We start from the raw sequence: 14,648 nt of genomic DNA on the forward strand, positions 1-14,648 counted from the left end.
CCTTTACCTCGTTCTGCCGGAGCAGGACACGACGCTGAGTGACAACGTCCCACAATGCAATTACCGTGCGTCAGATGAGCCGGTCCCTTACAAATCACCTCGAACTTTACACATCTGCTGGCTGTCAGCATCTGCCAGGTTCACTCACCCGAAAATAATGAAAAAACTCTCATTATTGTTCCATAACAGGTAAAGTGTTAGGACAATTATTAGACATCCTGACTGACCTTGTGCAGACTTAACCAACTGCCCTTGCCAACCTTTACGGGCAGCCTTTGGGCATATAAAACACAAAACCTGTTCTTTCAGATGATGTAAAGGTTGCGACACCAGTAGGAAAAGAAATGGCCCCAGAATCTAGGCTGGAAGCCATCACTCCTTCTTAAATTCACATTGTCCTGCACGTGGCAGAAGCAACTGAGGACACGCTATAAGGCTAACCTCAGACTTCCCATCTTTGACCACTCTCTTTTGCAGCGAAGGTTTTTCCTAACACGGGAGCAGAAGGAGAGTCCTGCCCACAGCCGGCAGGTCCTGTGCAGATGGGCAGGGGGACAGAAAGCAAAACCCTGGAAGAGGCAACAAGCCTGAGCTTGGCGACTGTCCAACACCAACTTCAAAGGGGTTTGGAAGAGTGCTGGTCATGAGAATTCCAGACCTGGCTTTTTATCCTGCTTTTGGTTTCTCAGAGCATTGGTTTGTTTTTTTTTTTAATTTCAAAGAAAAGAAAGCATGCTAAGCACTTATGCTGTTGGACTCTTGCATCAGTGGACGAATACCAGTGTGCTTCAGCGTGAACTTGTCAGCACTCCAATACCATCTCTGAAACACGGGGAAATAACAGCACCGGAGAGTTATTTACCTGCAACCAAACAATAAAGTAAAACCAGGACTTGTGCAGCAATGCCGTCCTCCTACCTGGGCAGGGCTAACGTTTGCTTATTGCCCTCTGCAAGGGCCAGGGTGCTGGTGCTACAGGTAAAACATCTCCTGTCAAGAGGAGATGAAACTGAACCAAGAAGAAACTGAGCATAATGGTCAAAAGTAGAAATGACTTGCCTAGTTTCAAGGTCAATACAGAAGAAAGAGTTTGAAAAGAGCAGAAATTTATACCACTTCTTTAGCCTGCCTGGCTGATGGAGAATCACAGCGCATGATGTGGTTTTAGCCAGCATCTAAAGAACACACTCAAAATGACGAATTAAAATGGGTTTCACAACAAGAGATCAGTACTAGTCCTCAACAGTCTGCATAACGATAGATAAAATCTCATCCAGACCACAAAATGGTGAGTGATCAGGACAAAGGGAGGTATCAAAATCTTCTGTGCCTGCAGACACTGCTGACTAGCAGGCAGTGGGATGTTTTTCCATTGCCCACGAAAGCCTCCCCAGCTGGCCCCGCCACTGCTGGGGAGTAATTCACCTAGCAAGTCACACACTGCTCTGCACAGAAGGCAAAAACCCTCTTCTAGCCCCTGCGATGAACAGGTTACTTCTTGAAGTGTCAGACTATGTTACATTTACGCATTAATGCAAATCCTGGGCCTGATCTTGCAGGCTTTTCCCAGGAGAACCTCCCGCTGCCGGAGCAGCACACACACCTGAGAAGAGGATGGAAAAGGGTTTTCCGGCTCAGTGCTGGCTGAAAGTGATAACCCCTTCTGGGGTCCCGTTGTGGAAATGCCTGTGTGGGAGGAGTACGTTCGCTCTACTTTATGTGCTCTCTGCTTAAAACATGTTTTTGTGGCTATAATGTATTATACTTTCTCTGCGAATCTGCATTCATGCTATTTCAGTGGCTATTTCAGCGGCAAGCGTTTTTCATCTTTAATTTCAGCTTCTGAAATAACACCAAGCAAAATCATTATTTCAGAAGTCTGAAGGAGGCCAGCCATAAAAGCCTTTGTCCATCCTTAGTTCATTTGGCCAGTTTTTACAGCATAAGCCTCTCCCAATTCCACAGAAACACTGAACTTCCCGGTGTTTTGCTCGGCGGGTGCAATGAGATCAGAGGACTGTGGATGAAACGCCACGCACGCTCCTGTGACACAGCGACCTTGGCTTGCTTTCTGGTTGTTCCTTCTCTATCCCAGTGTCCAAACCTTTCAGTTCCTCTGATTTCTGCCATCCTCACAGTATGTCCAAACTGCTTAAATCTTGCTGTCGCATCTCTGATGCCACTTTTGTCCCCTGATCTCCTGGTGTTCCCATTCACTGATGTCCTGTCATTGGGCCTGAGTACAGCCGAGCTCATTAAAGCTCCCGTTCTCTGGTGGTCCAGCTTTCTGCTCCATATAGCAAGGCTGGCCTGACAAATCCTTATGTACACCACTTTTTGGCCCCACTCCCCCTTGCATTCTTGTGTCTGAAACTTGTCTCTACATCTGCTATCTCACGAGCACAATTTCCTCTCCAGACCCATATGGCTCACCTCTCTCTATATATAGAAGTGGATAATTTGGAGGGAATCCAAAGGAGGGATTGCAAAAGGGATTAAAAAATAGGAGGGCATTACCTTTGAACAGGAATGAAGGCAGATTAATAGGCACATATGAAGGAGCCACAAGAAAAGAGGCCAATGTTATTTAAGGGTGGGCAACGGTGAAATATGAAAGGGTACTGTTATAAAACTCAAGACTCTGGAAACACCACTCTGAGACTGTTTGACAGCAAAAACTGAAAAATCACTAAATTGTAGTTCAAAGTAAACTTCAAAAACCTACCAACGCCTTTATTTAGGTATTTCAATCATCCAGAATTTTTCAGAGGTAGAAATAAATACTGGAAGTTGTACATCAAAACAAACACAAAGTCCGTCCTGTCCTGAATTCTCTACAAAGGCTGCCTCTCTCCGACCACCGAATACAGCTGGATACTAGAATTACTGAACAAATGACCTGATACCATAAATCATATTCCACCTGCCTGAACAGAAGGGTAGAAAACAGATCTGTCTACAGATTTGTAGACAACAACATGCCACAACAGTGAAATCTAGAATGAAGTATTTAATAAAAATAATACATGCTTTTGAAGTGAATCTGCAGAAAGGAAGGGCAAAGCAGAATATAAGAAAAATCTTTCTGCTCCATTACATTCAGTAACAAGATGCATTTAATCGCTGCAGATTACCAAATTAGCTTAAAGTATTACACCTAGCAGTCCCAGACTTCAACCACACTGCAGGAACTGAATCAGGGCTTCCCACCTCATCTTGTAGTGGCTGGCTGATTGTTATATCGCAGCAACACAATACTGAGCACAATTCAAACATATGGGTGTATTTCGTAACAAAAGTAAACTCTGGTAGACTTTAAATACTTGGTAACTCCCCATTTGGAGCTGTCAAGAAAAAAATCTGAACTTTGGGGATTCAGTTCGCATGACCAGCTCTGGAATATATTTATTTGCATTAAGCAAAACATTTTTATGGACAATATAATGAATCATACTCCAATAGCTTTCATTCTGTGCTAAAAGCAGTTGGGGTTTTTTGCCTCTGAAGCTACTAATTATTCCATTAAAATTTCAGTCAAAACCAAGTTATCTTTGTCACGGTCAAATTCTTACTTTGTATACAATCAGCACCTGTTTGTAAACAATGAATTCTATTTCTCAGAAAAAGAAAGTAAATTGCCAAAAGGTTTCACTTAGCCTATTTTATAGAGAAAGAATTCACTCTCACATGCTCTGCTTACCTACTTTAGAAAGTACCATACTATTTCATTGCAATAGCTCCAAGACCAAGCTGCTTTCCAACACACTTAGTGCGATTTTAATCTGGAAGCAATCGGCAACTAATTCCAGCACATCACTTGCAAAGACAGCATGGAATCTGAATGGCGATACTGCTGAGGATATGCGAAGAATCAGGCTCAATTCTAAGATTCCAGACTGAGTTCACCAGACATGAAAGATGGGGAAAAAAGATTACTACCGCAGCGGTAAACTGAAACAAGTCTCAAGTTCTAAAGCCCAGAACGAGGTAGAGTGCTGCTCATCCACTTCAGGGATTAATCAGTACTTATACAAGGTAGTGGATGAACAAGTACCGTTAGGTAGTAGGTATCACTGTTGTATCTTCTATTATTCTTTATTGGCAAATATTTGTATGGCACATAATCGTGCTGATGGACAGTAAGTAGCTCAAGACCCTAAAGGTTAATGATGTTTAAATTCCAGAAGTGTAAGCACTTACTCATGCAATTTGTGTAGACAGCACTTGGAGTACCCATAACTTCAGGGACACAGATCTTTTTTTAAAAAAAAAAAAAAAAAACCAAACATTGCTGATTAGGAAAGCAAATATGGGTTACGAAGGTCCACTGCTCTCAGAAAACTGAGGCCATAGCTAATTTTACAGACTAGAGCGGAGCTGTGACAACTCTCTACCCACTGAGGATCAATTCCTGGATCTCCTTCTGGCTCTGCCAGTGAACAACTACATGACAATACAGAACTGCTTCATCTTTTTGTGTCTCTGCTGCTTCAGAAAGGGCAGGTGACACCTACCCTTCTTTGGGATCCATGGACAGAAAGTGCAAAGAGAGTTAAGTGCAAAGACAAATGAACGGATATTTACACAAGAGTTTGCATAGTTTATTTGAAAGTCTCTTTCTAGGAGGAACAACTCTTTGCTATCGCATGTCCTGAAAGCAGAGCAAGCCTTGAAACTTTGAACATCTGCACAGACTGAGCTAAGCCATGCTTCGGTTATCTTCTGTGACAACAAAGATTTCCTACTCCTTGTTGCACACACACTTTCAGATGGCTCTTTGTAAACTCACAACTGTCCCACCCGAACCCCCGCACGCTGAATTGCTTTACGGTTCCAGTTCCGCTTGTTCTCCTCGCAATCTTCGCCTTGTTAGACTCTCCAGGTATTTTATTTTAACACGACTGTCCAGCTGCTCCCCAGCCTCCCTGCTCCCCAGATTTCCGTTGCTCTTTTAAAGGACTCTGTAGAAAGTTGTGCTAACAGATGCACTATACTGGCCAAACAACAGGATGTTGTAAATGTCCAACTACTGTGTGCTTTTCATATGGATATGCTAATGGGCACACTATCAGCACACAGCTGTAAATGCAAATAACAGAGCACAGGCTGAGCGTCTTTTATGGATGTTTAACCACCTTCTGTCTTGTCAGAGACCAGCTCCCTGCTATTTGTAAGATAAAAAGCGAATAGCTCACCTCATGTCAATGCTGTGTAAATCAATTAGGACAATAACAGCACAGTACAGAGGCACTGTTAAGGCTGGCTCCAGAAGAGGCCTTTAAGTCACCGATGGGCTTTCTGATCTTGTCCATGGGCTTTCTGATCTGCTCCACAGTGTCTGCCAGTTAACCACACACACTCGGAAGAGATGTGTTTTATTTAACTGTTATAAGGATTTTTTTAAAACAACAAACATATGCCACAGTAACTAAACAATCAAGAAACGTTACGGGTTAAAAGTTTTCAAGGGCCAAATTTTCTTATCAAGCTGCTTCTGGATTTTCTAGTCATCCACCACTCCAATATCCCCACCTGAAGTTAACAGTAACAGTCCCCGGTGGATTTAATGACATTCCTGGCACCCTGGCTTCTGGGTTAAACCAGGGGTGCCCTTAAGCACATGGGTGCCTGTCTGCCATAGTCTGGCCAAGTACCAAGAAGGATCTGGATTCACCTTATCATTACTTGAGCGCAGAAGGAGGTCTGCTCGGTACAACAAATACTTCTGTGGTTCATCCTTTTGGCCTCTGATTCACCAATTCCCTTTCAGTGCATACTGAATCCTAAGATATTTCACAGGTAAAATTTATCAGAGACACAGGTACATTAGCAATAAATAAAGCATTCCCAATTGTAACACTTCATGTTTCATCACAAGTTATACCAACTTGGATAGTGACTACTGATGCTTTCCTCGGGAGCATCTCTACGGCACTGGCAAGTGTGTAACTGAATGTCATCTTGGTCAGGATGTTTCAGTGTCCATCAGCTTCTTTGGTCATTTTTCTGCTCCATCTGACTGTACTGCTAGCTAAAAACAAACAAAAGAGAACCACTGCCCTGCAGCCATCCTAAATATAAAATGGGCCACATTCTGCTGGCTGAAATTACATTGCTACTCTCTCAAATACTAACTCAAATAACTGCATAGCAGAATTTGGCTGAAAACAAGAAAAATAATGCAGCAAATATAGTTTTAAGGAGTTGAAGTGGCTTCAGTCATATGAAACCAACCGCAAATGAAAATGTTTACTTATGATTTTTACTGGCGTGTACTATATGTTGTTACATGAAGTTAATTGCTTTAATGGTGTGGGAGATGACGTAGCAAGACAATCTGAAGAGAACAGGTCAGCTGTCGTATTATGAGAGTCCGCAGCTGTAGTATGAATTATCAAAATGATATTTAAGACTCCTATGGATATATACGCACTAAAAGATCTTAGACATCTCATTTAGCAAAAGATCATATCAATTTGTATTAAAGTTCCTAGCTATCTGCAATTATGACTTTTTAATTGATACAAAAATGAATTAATTTAAAAAAGAGCCGCTTCTAGCTTTAATCCATCTGCTTGAAACCACCGAGCTGTACTATGACGCAGACACAAATATTAATGACCAACTGGCAATAGGGTAATGAGTCAATAAAGATTTTAAATGGTGTGAGCTAGAACAATTACCAACCTAATAGGCAGATAAATAAGGCTACTTGACTTTAGCCAAGGAAAATGATTATTCTTAACTGCTTAGACTGAATGACCTGAACAAAATGTTTGTTTTGATTCCAGCTGTCCCGTGCTACGCACTGCACAAACTCGGCATACGCGATGGTCCCAGCAGAAAGTGCCAATCGGCAAGAAATGAGAGGAGGGTGGTAAGACACGTTCTCCTGGAAGATGGAGAGCAGGAGAAGACTCTCCTTCACCGACGGACCGGCTGGCACAGGCATCAGCCTCAGCGGGAAGCAATATTACCAGAAGGATTTGAGCGAGACAAGAAGGAAAGCCAGGGAAGTTTAATCCTGGCAGAGGCTGCCCCAGCAGCGCCTGCCCCTTTGCAGCGCGCAAACAGGCTGCTCTACACACCCAGGGGAAAACAAATGCTTTCCTTTTGCTACAAAGCTCTCCTCTTAGGGTCTCTCTTGAATCCTGAGCCTGTAGCATAGCTACGGAAAGGCAGGAAAACAGAAACCACGCCGAAATATTGCGTAAAGGAGACATGGAGGAACGGGAACAGAAGTCATACGCGATCCCTTGGAAAACCCACGTGCCACAGGATTTCAATACGAAGTCTTTATAAAAGCAACTTTTCCCTCTGCCCAATTTCACCGAATTCCTTTGGAGTATGGCTCTCCCGCCGGCCGTCCCAGCACCCGCAGCTCCCCCCAGCCGCCTGGGGCCAGCTGAGCACCACAAATGGGCCAAGAGCCTCAATAAGCCTTAAACTTGCTTCAAACGCTGCTTTCTGACAGCGCTGGAAACTCTGATCCTGTAGACGAAAACAGAAGATTCATCTGATGACACTTTATGTGCCCGCTACATGTATTTCAAGAAATATGAACAAAGATATAATTAAAAAAAAAAAAAAAAAGCAGCAAAGACTTCTTTTATTACCAGTACATTTGGATCTTCTCCAGTTCTGCCTTTTCCATGGCGGTTCCATCAACATGTGGACACATATTTAACTAAACTCACATGATTAATTTTAGTGATTTCAGTATTTCTTCCTGCATATTTCCCTGCTTGATAAAGCACTCGCCACAAGTGTGTCTGTGCTAGGTGGCCCCAGAGGACAGAAGCCACAGAGGTGCTCACCAAGCAAGCTGTCAACGCTTCACACTGGCTCAGTATTTCAACATTTAAAACATTTCACGTGGGGTACACGTAGCAGCACTCGCCACGTGAAACGGATCTGGATTTTCTGCAGCGGGTTAGTGGAACATCACGTGGAGCCAAAAGGCTCTTCCAGAAACCCATGACCTCCTCCAGTGTGGCAGACCCACGAATCAATACCTGTCTTTAAACAAAGATGGCCCTACAGCCATTGCTCTCCCCCAGCCCCATCCTGCTCCTCTGGTCAAGCAGGGCCGATACAGACACACTGGCAAGTCAACCTAGTTAATTAAAGTTAGTTAAATAAATGAAATCGCTGTCTATTTAGCAGCGGTTACTTAGCTTGTGTTAACTGGATTGCATAAACCCAGCTAAAAGGCAAGGAGTTCACTACCCGTGGGCACTGGCACGTAACTTGCCATGACAATACTTTGCTTTTGAGTCACTTATAAGCTGGGCAATCATTAACTGCAGCACTGAAATTCTTCATTTCTGCTGGGTTGCAAGTTCTCTGCAAGAAGTCTCAGCTAATTTGACAGCAAAGCTAATCAATTTACAGAAGCACCATGCCAGTGCGGGCAATATTTTTAAAATGATTACCGGGGGAACGTGTCAGACCTCTTAAATGTTGCCCATTCCTGCTACACGTGCAGCAACGACAGTAAATACAAAATCAAGCGGGATGTGATCTGCCCGCATGCTGCAGGCTCCTTTCCCCACCAGCCCGGGGACAGCAGATCCGCAAACTCAGCGGACTCCCTCACAGCTTAAATAAGCCTAAAAAACACCAAGGCGAACCAAAATGTTCAGGTTTGCTGTCCTGTCCCACCCAACTTTACACAGCACACCGGGGGGCTGCACACTCGGGGGTGGTTTTAAACCCCGATCCTCGCTCGCCTTTGGGTGTAGCTCCAAAGCCCAGGGCCAGGCCCACACAGCATGTTTTAGGGTGCCAAGCCCGCACCGCCATGTTCTGGGGTGCTCCCCCCATCCCCCGGCCCCGGGCAGCCCCTCACGCCGCCGGCCCCGCCTCGGCCTCGGCCTCCTCCTCCTCCACCGCGGGGGGGGGGGGAGCCCGGGCCGGGCCAGACCGTGCTCCGCCGAGCCCCTGGCACCCACCTGCTCACCGCCTCCACCGAGCCGGCGATGGGCACCCCGCCATCGCCGCCGCTGTCGTAGAGGACCCCGCTGACGTCCAGCAGCAGCCCCCGCACTGCCCGCGCCCAGGCCGCCATTTCCCACCCGCCCCGCCCCGCCGAGCCGCGGGCGCTGCTGGGAAATGTAGTCCGGGGGGGGGGGGGAGAGACACCGGTGTTAACGCTGTGCAGCCTTGCGCAATTCCTTCCGCTCCCCCGCACCGCCTCTCATTTAATTTATTAATTTTTTTGTTTTGTTTTAAACACCTGAGGCGGGTGGCCGCACGGACCAGGTTTGGTTTTGCCAGGCGATCCCAGCGCGGCAAGTGCCCGGTGTCTCCATCCATCCATCCATCCAGCCAGCCGCCAAAACGACCGCTCCTCTCCACAGGTACAGCCCGCAGCGTCTGCATCTGGGCTGCCCGCTGCCAGCAGCCCAGGGAACGGGCCCCCAAACAGCATCGGCAATAAAAAAGCAGCCCAGCGAGTCAGCGAGTGCCAGGGCTCGTTCCCTGTTTCACGATAAACTCCCTCAGACATCGCGTCCCTCAGAAAAAACTTCCATCCTCTGAAGTACGCATGCCACCTGAGTCAGATGCTGTCAAAAGTAAAGGCAACATACATGTTGCCTTAGAAATTTAAACTGCTTTTGTCATTTCGGGAAGGGCTCCAGACCCTCAGCGATACCTTCGCAAGAGCACCCCGGCTCTTGATTCGGGTCAGACTTTTCCAAAGCGACGAGAAGCTCGGCATGCTTCCATCCTGCAGTTTTCCCTCGGGAGCGCGGTGGGACGGCCGCCGGTGCGAGGGCGGAATCCCGCACCGCTCCCGCAGCCGCGGCAGGGCTCGGGTTTGCCGTGCATCCCGTACCGCAGCCCGTACCGCCCCGGGTGCCTCTGCGGGTCTGTAGGAACTGAAGTAGGACAGGATTTGGCCCATGGACCAAGGCGCTGATCCACACAGCAGCAGAGGCCTGACAAGACCCATGTCAGCTCAGCCAAAACGCTGACGGGGCTGTGCCCTGCCTCGATGGTATCTTCTCATACGTGCCCAGCGCTTCATATAGCCAACCGAGAAAAAACCACTGGCTCATCATATAAAGAATTGAACCGATCCCCTCTGTTTTACAGTCACGGATAAGATTTTATCCACTGTGTTTCAGCTTTACAGGCAATATTGTTTTCTCCCTCGATAAAGTCCAAATACTTTCTTATTGCTAATACTATCGATAGTGTGCCACAACTCCCAGAACATATAAGGAGCTGCACTGGAATTATAGTCCACTTTGTTTTAAGAAAAGCAGAGGAGCCTTGGCAGCATTGATTTGCATCACTGTTTCTGGAATAGCCTCTGGCTTCTCCTTAAAGATAATATCTAAACTCTGAAATTCATTAAATAGACCCAGAAATGGATCAGGTTATTTAAAACAACATCACTAATGGCGCAATATCTCAGCTGTCTCCACCGATAGTGAACATTGTCTTGGATAGTGTTATCAGTCCAGGACACCCGCTATGAATATTGATCCGCAGCTTGTTACAGCCATCACTTGACTTGCCGTCAGGACAGGTCAGGGTTGAAACCCACCTAGCATCAAAGCAATTTAAAGACAGCACTCGGGCTGAATTTTAATGCTTGAGCTGGGAAACGGACCAACTTCAAACAGACTGCTAAAACTAATCCATGAACGTGTGCTTTTTTGTGTGTGCCTTTCTACACACATGTACGTTTGTAGGTCGGTGTGCATGCACATGTTAAACCGATGATATTTGAAGATGGCTGCTAGCTCACAAATTAATCTCAATGCTACAATTTACCTTCTCAGCTCCTGCAGACACAACAACTCAAACAGAAGCATTTGTAGTCTCACATATATCAGATTAGATTTTTTTTTCTTTCAAACATAAAAAATCTCTGGCACCGCCAAGGCTTGCGAGCATTCTTAAAATAGTGAGCCATGCACTTATTCACCATATGACAATATCTATGATTTCTCCACATAGTTTGAAACTAATGTTGTGTCACAAAAAGAATCTTGTTTCAAAAACATTAATAGGGTCTGCACTAAGACTTCATATCCTTTTTCTTTATTTGATCTCACTTTTGAAGCAAGCTGTCCAGCACCTGCAACTGCTCCTCTCCCCTTCCTTCTCCTTCTTCTGCGCCTCAAGGAACTTCAAATACATAAGGAATACTTAACTAGCACACAGCAGTGTTTTCCAGTTCACCACCACCTTCATTTTCACGCAGGGTGCATCCCCAAAACTAAGCTTTATCCATCTGTAGCTTTAGTGTGTGAACTCCTCAGGACAGAGCTCTCTTCTCTTCTACACGTGTGTGGTCCCCCATCCCAGAAGCCAGTGCCAAATGTGCTCTTGGATGCTGCCACCACATAATTAACAATAACAATTACTTGTAATCACATCACCCTGCACATCTTCATCTCATCTTCTTGCTCTCCCATTATCTTAAGGCCTATGCCTTTGCAATGGCAAAAAGAAAGCCCAGTTCTGCTGAGGCTGACACACCTGTAAAGAGGAGGAGGGCTGTGGTCTGCACCTTTTCCTAGGAATAAAAGCAGGCAGAGTAGCAGATTCCCACCGAGGGCTGCCTTCCCTGGCCTCCTCCAGCTGAAGGGTGCCCCTTCCTTCATCTACACCTCAGCCTGATTCATGGCACCAACAAACACAGGAACGCTAAGGAGAGGGAAAAGCATCCCCCTGAACAAGACACAGACATTGCTAGCACAATGTAGACACAGAAATACATTGCTAGCAAGTTTTTAATAAGCACGGCTGGCTAGAAGTGGTCATGGTCATGGGACCAGTGCGGGGTGGAGAGGCTTGACCCGCTGTTGCCGATGCTGTCCCAGTTATAGGTATGATCAGACAACGAGGTGTTTCCACTCAAGGCAAGGAGGGTTAGTCAGGGGGCTGCTCAGTGGGGCAGCTACTCCCCCAGCGCAGGCATGCCTCAGTTTCCCTGCCTATTAACTGGGAATGGCACGAACGCCACCGGGTGAGTTGCAGGAGTAAGGGCCAGCCCTTGGCCCAGAGTCTGAACCAGACTGACCCCGAGCTGACCCAAAATGAAAAGCTGCTCATTTCTCCCTGCGGACCACACAGTAGTTTCACATCTGAAACAGCGGCCGCTGGCAGAGGGAGAGCTTCAAGCCTGGAGCCTGCTCTGCGCGGAGCCGTCCCTCCTCTCTGGGTCCCTCTGAGACACGAGGTTCACCCCGCTGGACCGCCACCGACCCAGGGGATCTGCAGGTGGGTCAGCGGGGGGGACAGGGGCAGCTGGGGGCTCTCCGGACCCCGGGGGACAGCAGCTGCCGGCAGGCTGCCATGTGCAGTCGCATCCCTGCACTGGCGGAGGACCCGGGTCTGGGTCGCCCCCGACCCACCTCGCTGCGCAATCCATCTCCATCCCCTCTATCCGCCCCCCCCCCCAACCCGGGGAAGGTAACGGGAAAGCCCCATCGCCGGGAGGTTGGGATGGAAGGAGACGCCCGCTGCGCCCCCGCGGAGCCAGCGCGGCGGGCGGCGGGGAGGGGGGGGCGCGGGGGCGGCGTGCCAATGGCTGCGCTGCCCCCTCCTCTGCCCCCACCCCGCCGCCGGCCCCTCCGCCCTCCCCGCCCGACCCTCCTCCCCGCCGCTCACTCCCCGCCGCCAGCGCCGAGGCTGTGCGGTTCGGGAGGCGGCCCCGCTCCGCGGCCGGCGCAGCCCTCCGCCGGCTCCGCGCTGGGAGCCAGCAGGTCTCCGGGAAGCGCGGAGGGTGGGGGGGGTAATGCCGGAATGCCCGGACCGCGGGGCCAAGGCGGCCCCCATCCATCATAAAATCTCCTTCTCCATCTTAGACATCCTGGATCCCCAGAAATTCAGCAGGAGACGCGAACCGGCCGCGGGGAGCTGGGGCAGCGCCCCCCGCTCGGGCGAGCGGGAGAAAAGTTTGGGAAGAGTTGAAGTAGGAAAGGACGCTGCTGCTCCCGGCAGCGGGAGGAATAAACTAGAGGCACATGGTAGGAACGCGCTCGAGTTTCTCCGGCCGGCGCTGGCGGGGCGAGCAGGTGGAGGCACCGGCAGACGGGGACCCCCGGCCCCCCGAGCCCGGCGGGGTGCGCTCCCCGTGCGGGGCTCCCGCAGGAAGATGTAACGGGCAGCGCGGGGGAAAGGGGGGGGGGGGGGAGCTGGGGGTGGGGGGGCTGGAGCTGTATTTTAAGTCTCGATGATGCAAAGGGAAAAGTTCTCGGTGTCCCGTCCCCCGGCGTGCGGAGCATCCTCCGCCGCCCGAGCAGGACGGGGCATCCCCGGCCGTGCCGCCGCCCCATCCCGGCCCCAGGCACGGCCCCAGGCGGGCCGCGGCTTTTGCCAGGGCACCGCACGGGGTATTTTTGCCCCAGCACGGCGGCCCCCGGGCGCCCCTTTCCCCGGGGCGGGAGGGCTCGGCTGCTCCGGCCCCCCGGCTGGCCCTGACCGGCAGCGGGACGGCCGGCTGGGTAATTGCTCAGCCCGTCCCCACCGGAGGATGCCTTAGCTCCCGTTGATCGATATCCTATTACCGACTCCCGCCTATCTCCTGCCCGCAGCTTGCAGGTGCCCACTTCAAACCTCCTTCCCCCGGCCTGATCCTAATATTGTTCGATTAAAACTTACCTTTAATAGATGACATCTATCGATCTGGCCCTCGCAAATCTGAAACTGCATTAGCGCGGGGATGGGGAGGGAGGGGGGAGGGGATTTATTTCGCTTCAGAAGGGGACTTTAATAACTTCTTTTTTAATTGGTAAGAAATCCATATCGACGCCTTCCCCCCTCCCCGCCGCAGATGCGATGGCACAGCGGGGAGCGCGGAGGGCGGGTTTTTTTTTTTTTTCTCCCCTTTATTTCATTTTAACGATTGCGCTTATTTTATCACGCTTGGGGCGGGGGGGGGGCGCGGTGATGGAGCAGAAGAGCCGGGTTCGGAGGGACGGCAAGCGGCTCGGCGCCGGGTGAGGGGCGGGCGGAGGGTGCGCGGCCGCCCCCCCCCCCCCCCGCCGCGTCCCCCTGACGAGCGCCGCCATCTCCCCTTAGATGCGCACTCCCCGGCGGAGAGCGGCGCCGAGGCAGCGGGGCAGGAGCGCGACGAGGAGGGCCCGACCGGGGCCGGGGCCGGGGCCGGGGCCGGGGCCGGGATCCAGCTCGCCGCCCGCCCGCCCGCTCCGGAGGAGCCGGGCTCGCCGCGGGGCGCCAGGCGGCGGCGGGCCGAGGCGGGGTGCGGCAAACCGCGGCGGGCACGGACGGCCTTCACCTACGAGCAGCTGGTGGCCCTGGAGAACAAGTTCCGGGCCACGCGGTACCTGTCGGTCTGCGAGCGCCTCAGCCTGGCGCTCTCCCTCAGCCTCACCGAGACGCAGGTGAAGATCTGGTTCCAGAACCGACGCACCAAATGGAAGAAGCAGCACCCGGGCGCCGACGGGGCGGCCCCCGCCGCATCTCCCGCCGCGGCGGCGGCGGCGGGCGGTGGCAGCCCCAGCCCGCCGGGCCCCGGCGCTCTGCCCTTCCAGACTTTCCCTTCCTACGCCGCCGCCAACGTCCTCGTCCCGCCGGCCGCTCCTTTCCCGCTGGGCGGCGGCCCCTTCGCGCCCTTCCTCGGCCCCGCGTACCTCGGCCCCTTCTACGCCCCGCACCTCTGA

The 14,648-nt window shown here is 50.4% G+C and overlaps 2 protein-coding genes across 2 annotated transcripts in view; one reads left to right on the top strand and one right to left on the bottom strand.

The window, feature by feature from the left end:
* Positions 1 to 9,070, bottom strand: part of LHPP (phospholysine phosphohistidine inorganic pyrophosphate phosphatase) — an 88,756-nt gene extending 79,686 nt beyond the window's left edge. Inside the window, exon 1 of the mRNA XM_050898739.1 lies at positions 8,955 to 9,070. Within this exon, the coding sequence (XP_050754696.1) occupies positions 8,955 to 9,070 (116 nt within the window). The remainder of the gene's footprint in view (positions 1 to 8,954) is intronic.
* A 3,690-nt stretch (positions 9,071 to 12,760) lies between these two features.
* Positions 12,761 to 14,648, top strand: NKX1-2 (NK1 homeobox 2). Its single transcript, XM_050899082.1, has 2 exons — positions 12,761 to 12,992; positions 14,047 to 14,648. Exons 1-2 carry the CDS (start codon positions 12,761 to 12,763, stop codon positions 14,646 to 14,648), a joined length of 834 nt encoding a protein of 277 aa, XP_050755039.1.

Source organism: Gymnogyps californianus, chromosome 6 (genome assembly GCF_018139145.2).
Source record: "Gymnogyps californianus isolate 813 chromosome 6, ASM1813914v2, whole genome shotgun sequence".
Lineage (NCBI taxonomy): Eukaryota > Metazoa > Chordata > Aves > Accipitriformes > Cathartidae > Gymnogyps > Gymnogyps californianus.

Coding starts and splice junctions, on each gene's coding strand:
- NKX1-2 (XM_050899082.1), top strand. CDS start 12,761: ATGCCGGAATGCCCGGACCGCGGGGCCAAGGCGGCCCCCATCCATCAT. Junction 12,993..14,046: donor GAATAAACTAGAGGCACATG/GTAGGAACGCGC, acceptor ATCTCCCCTTAG/ATGCGCACTCCCCGGCGGAG.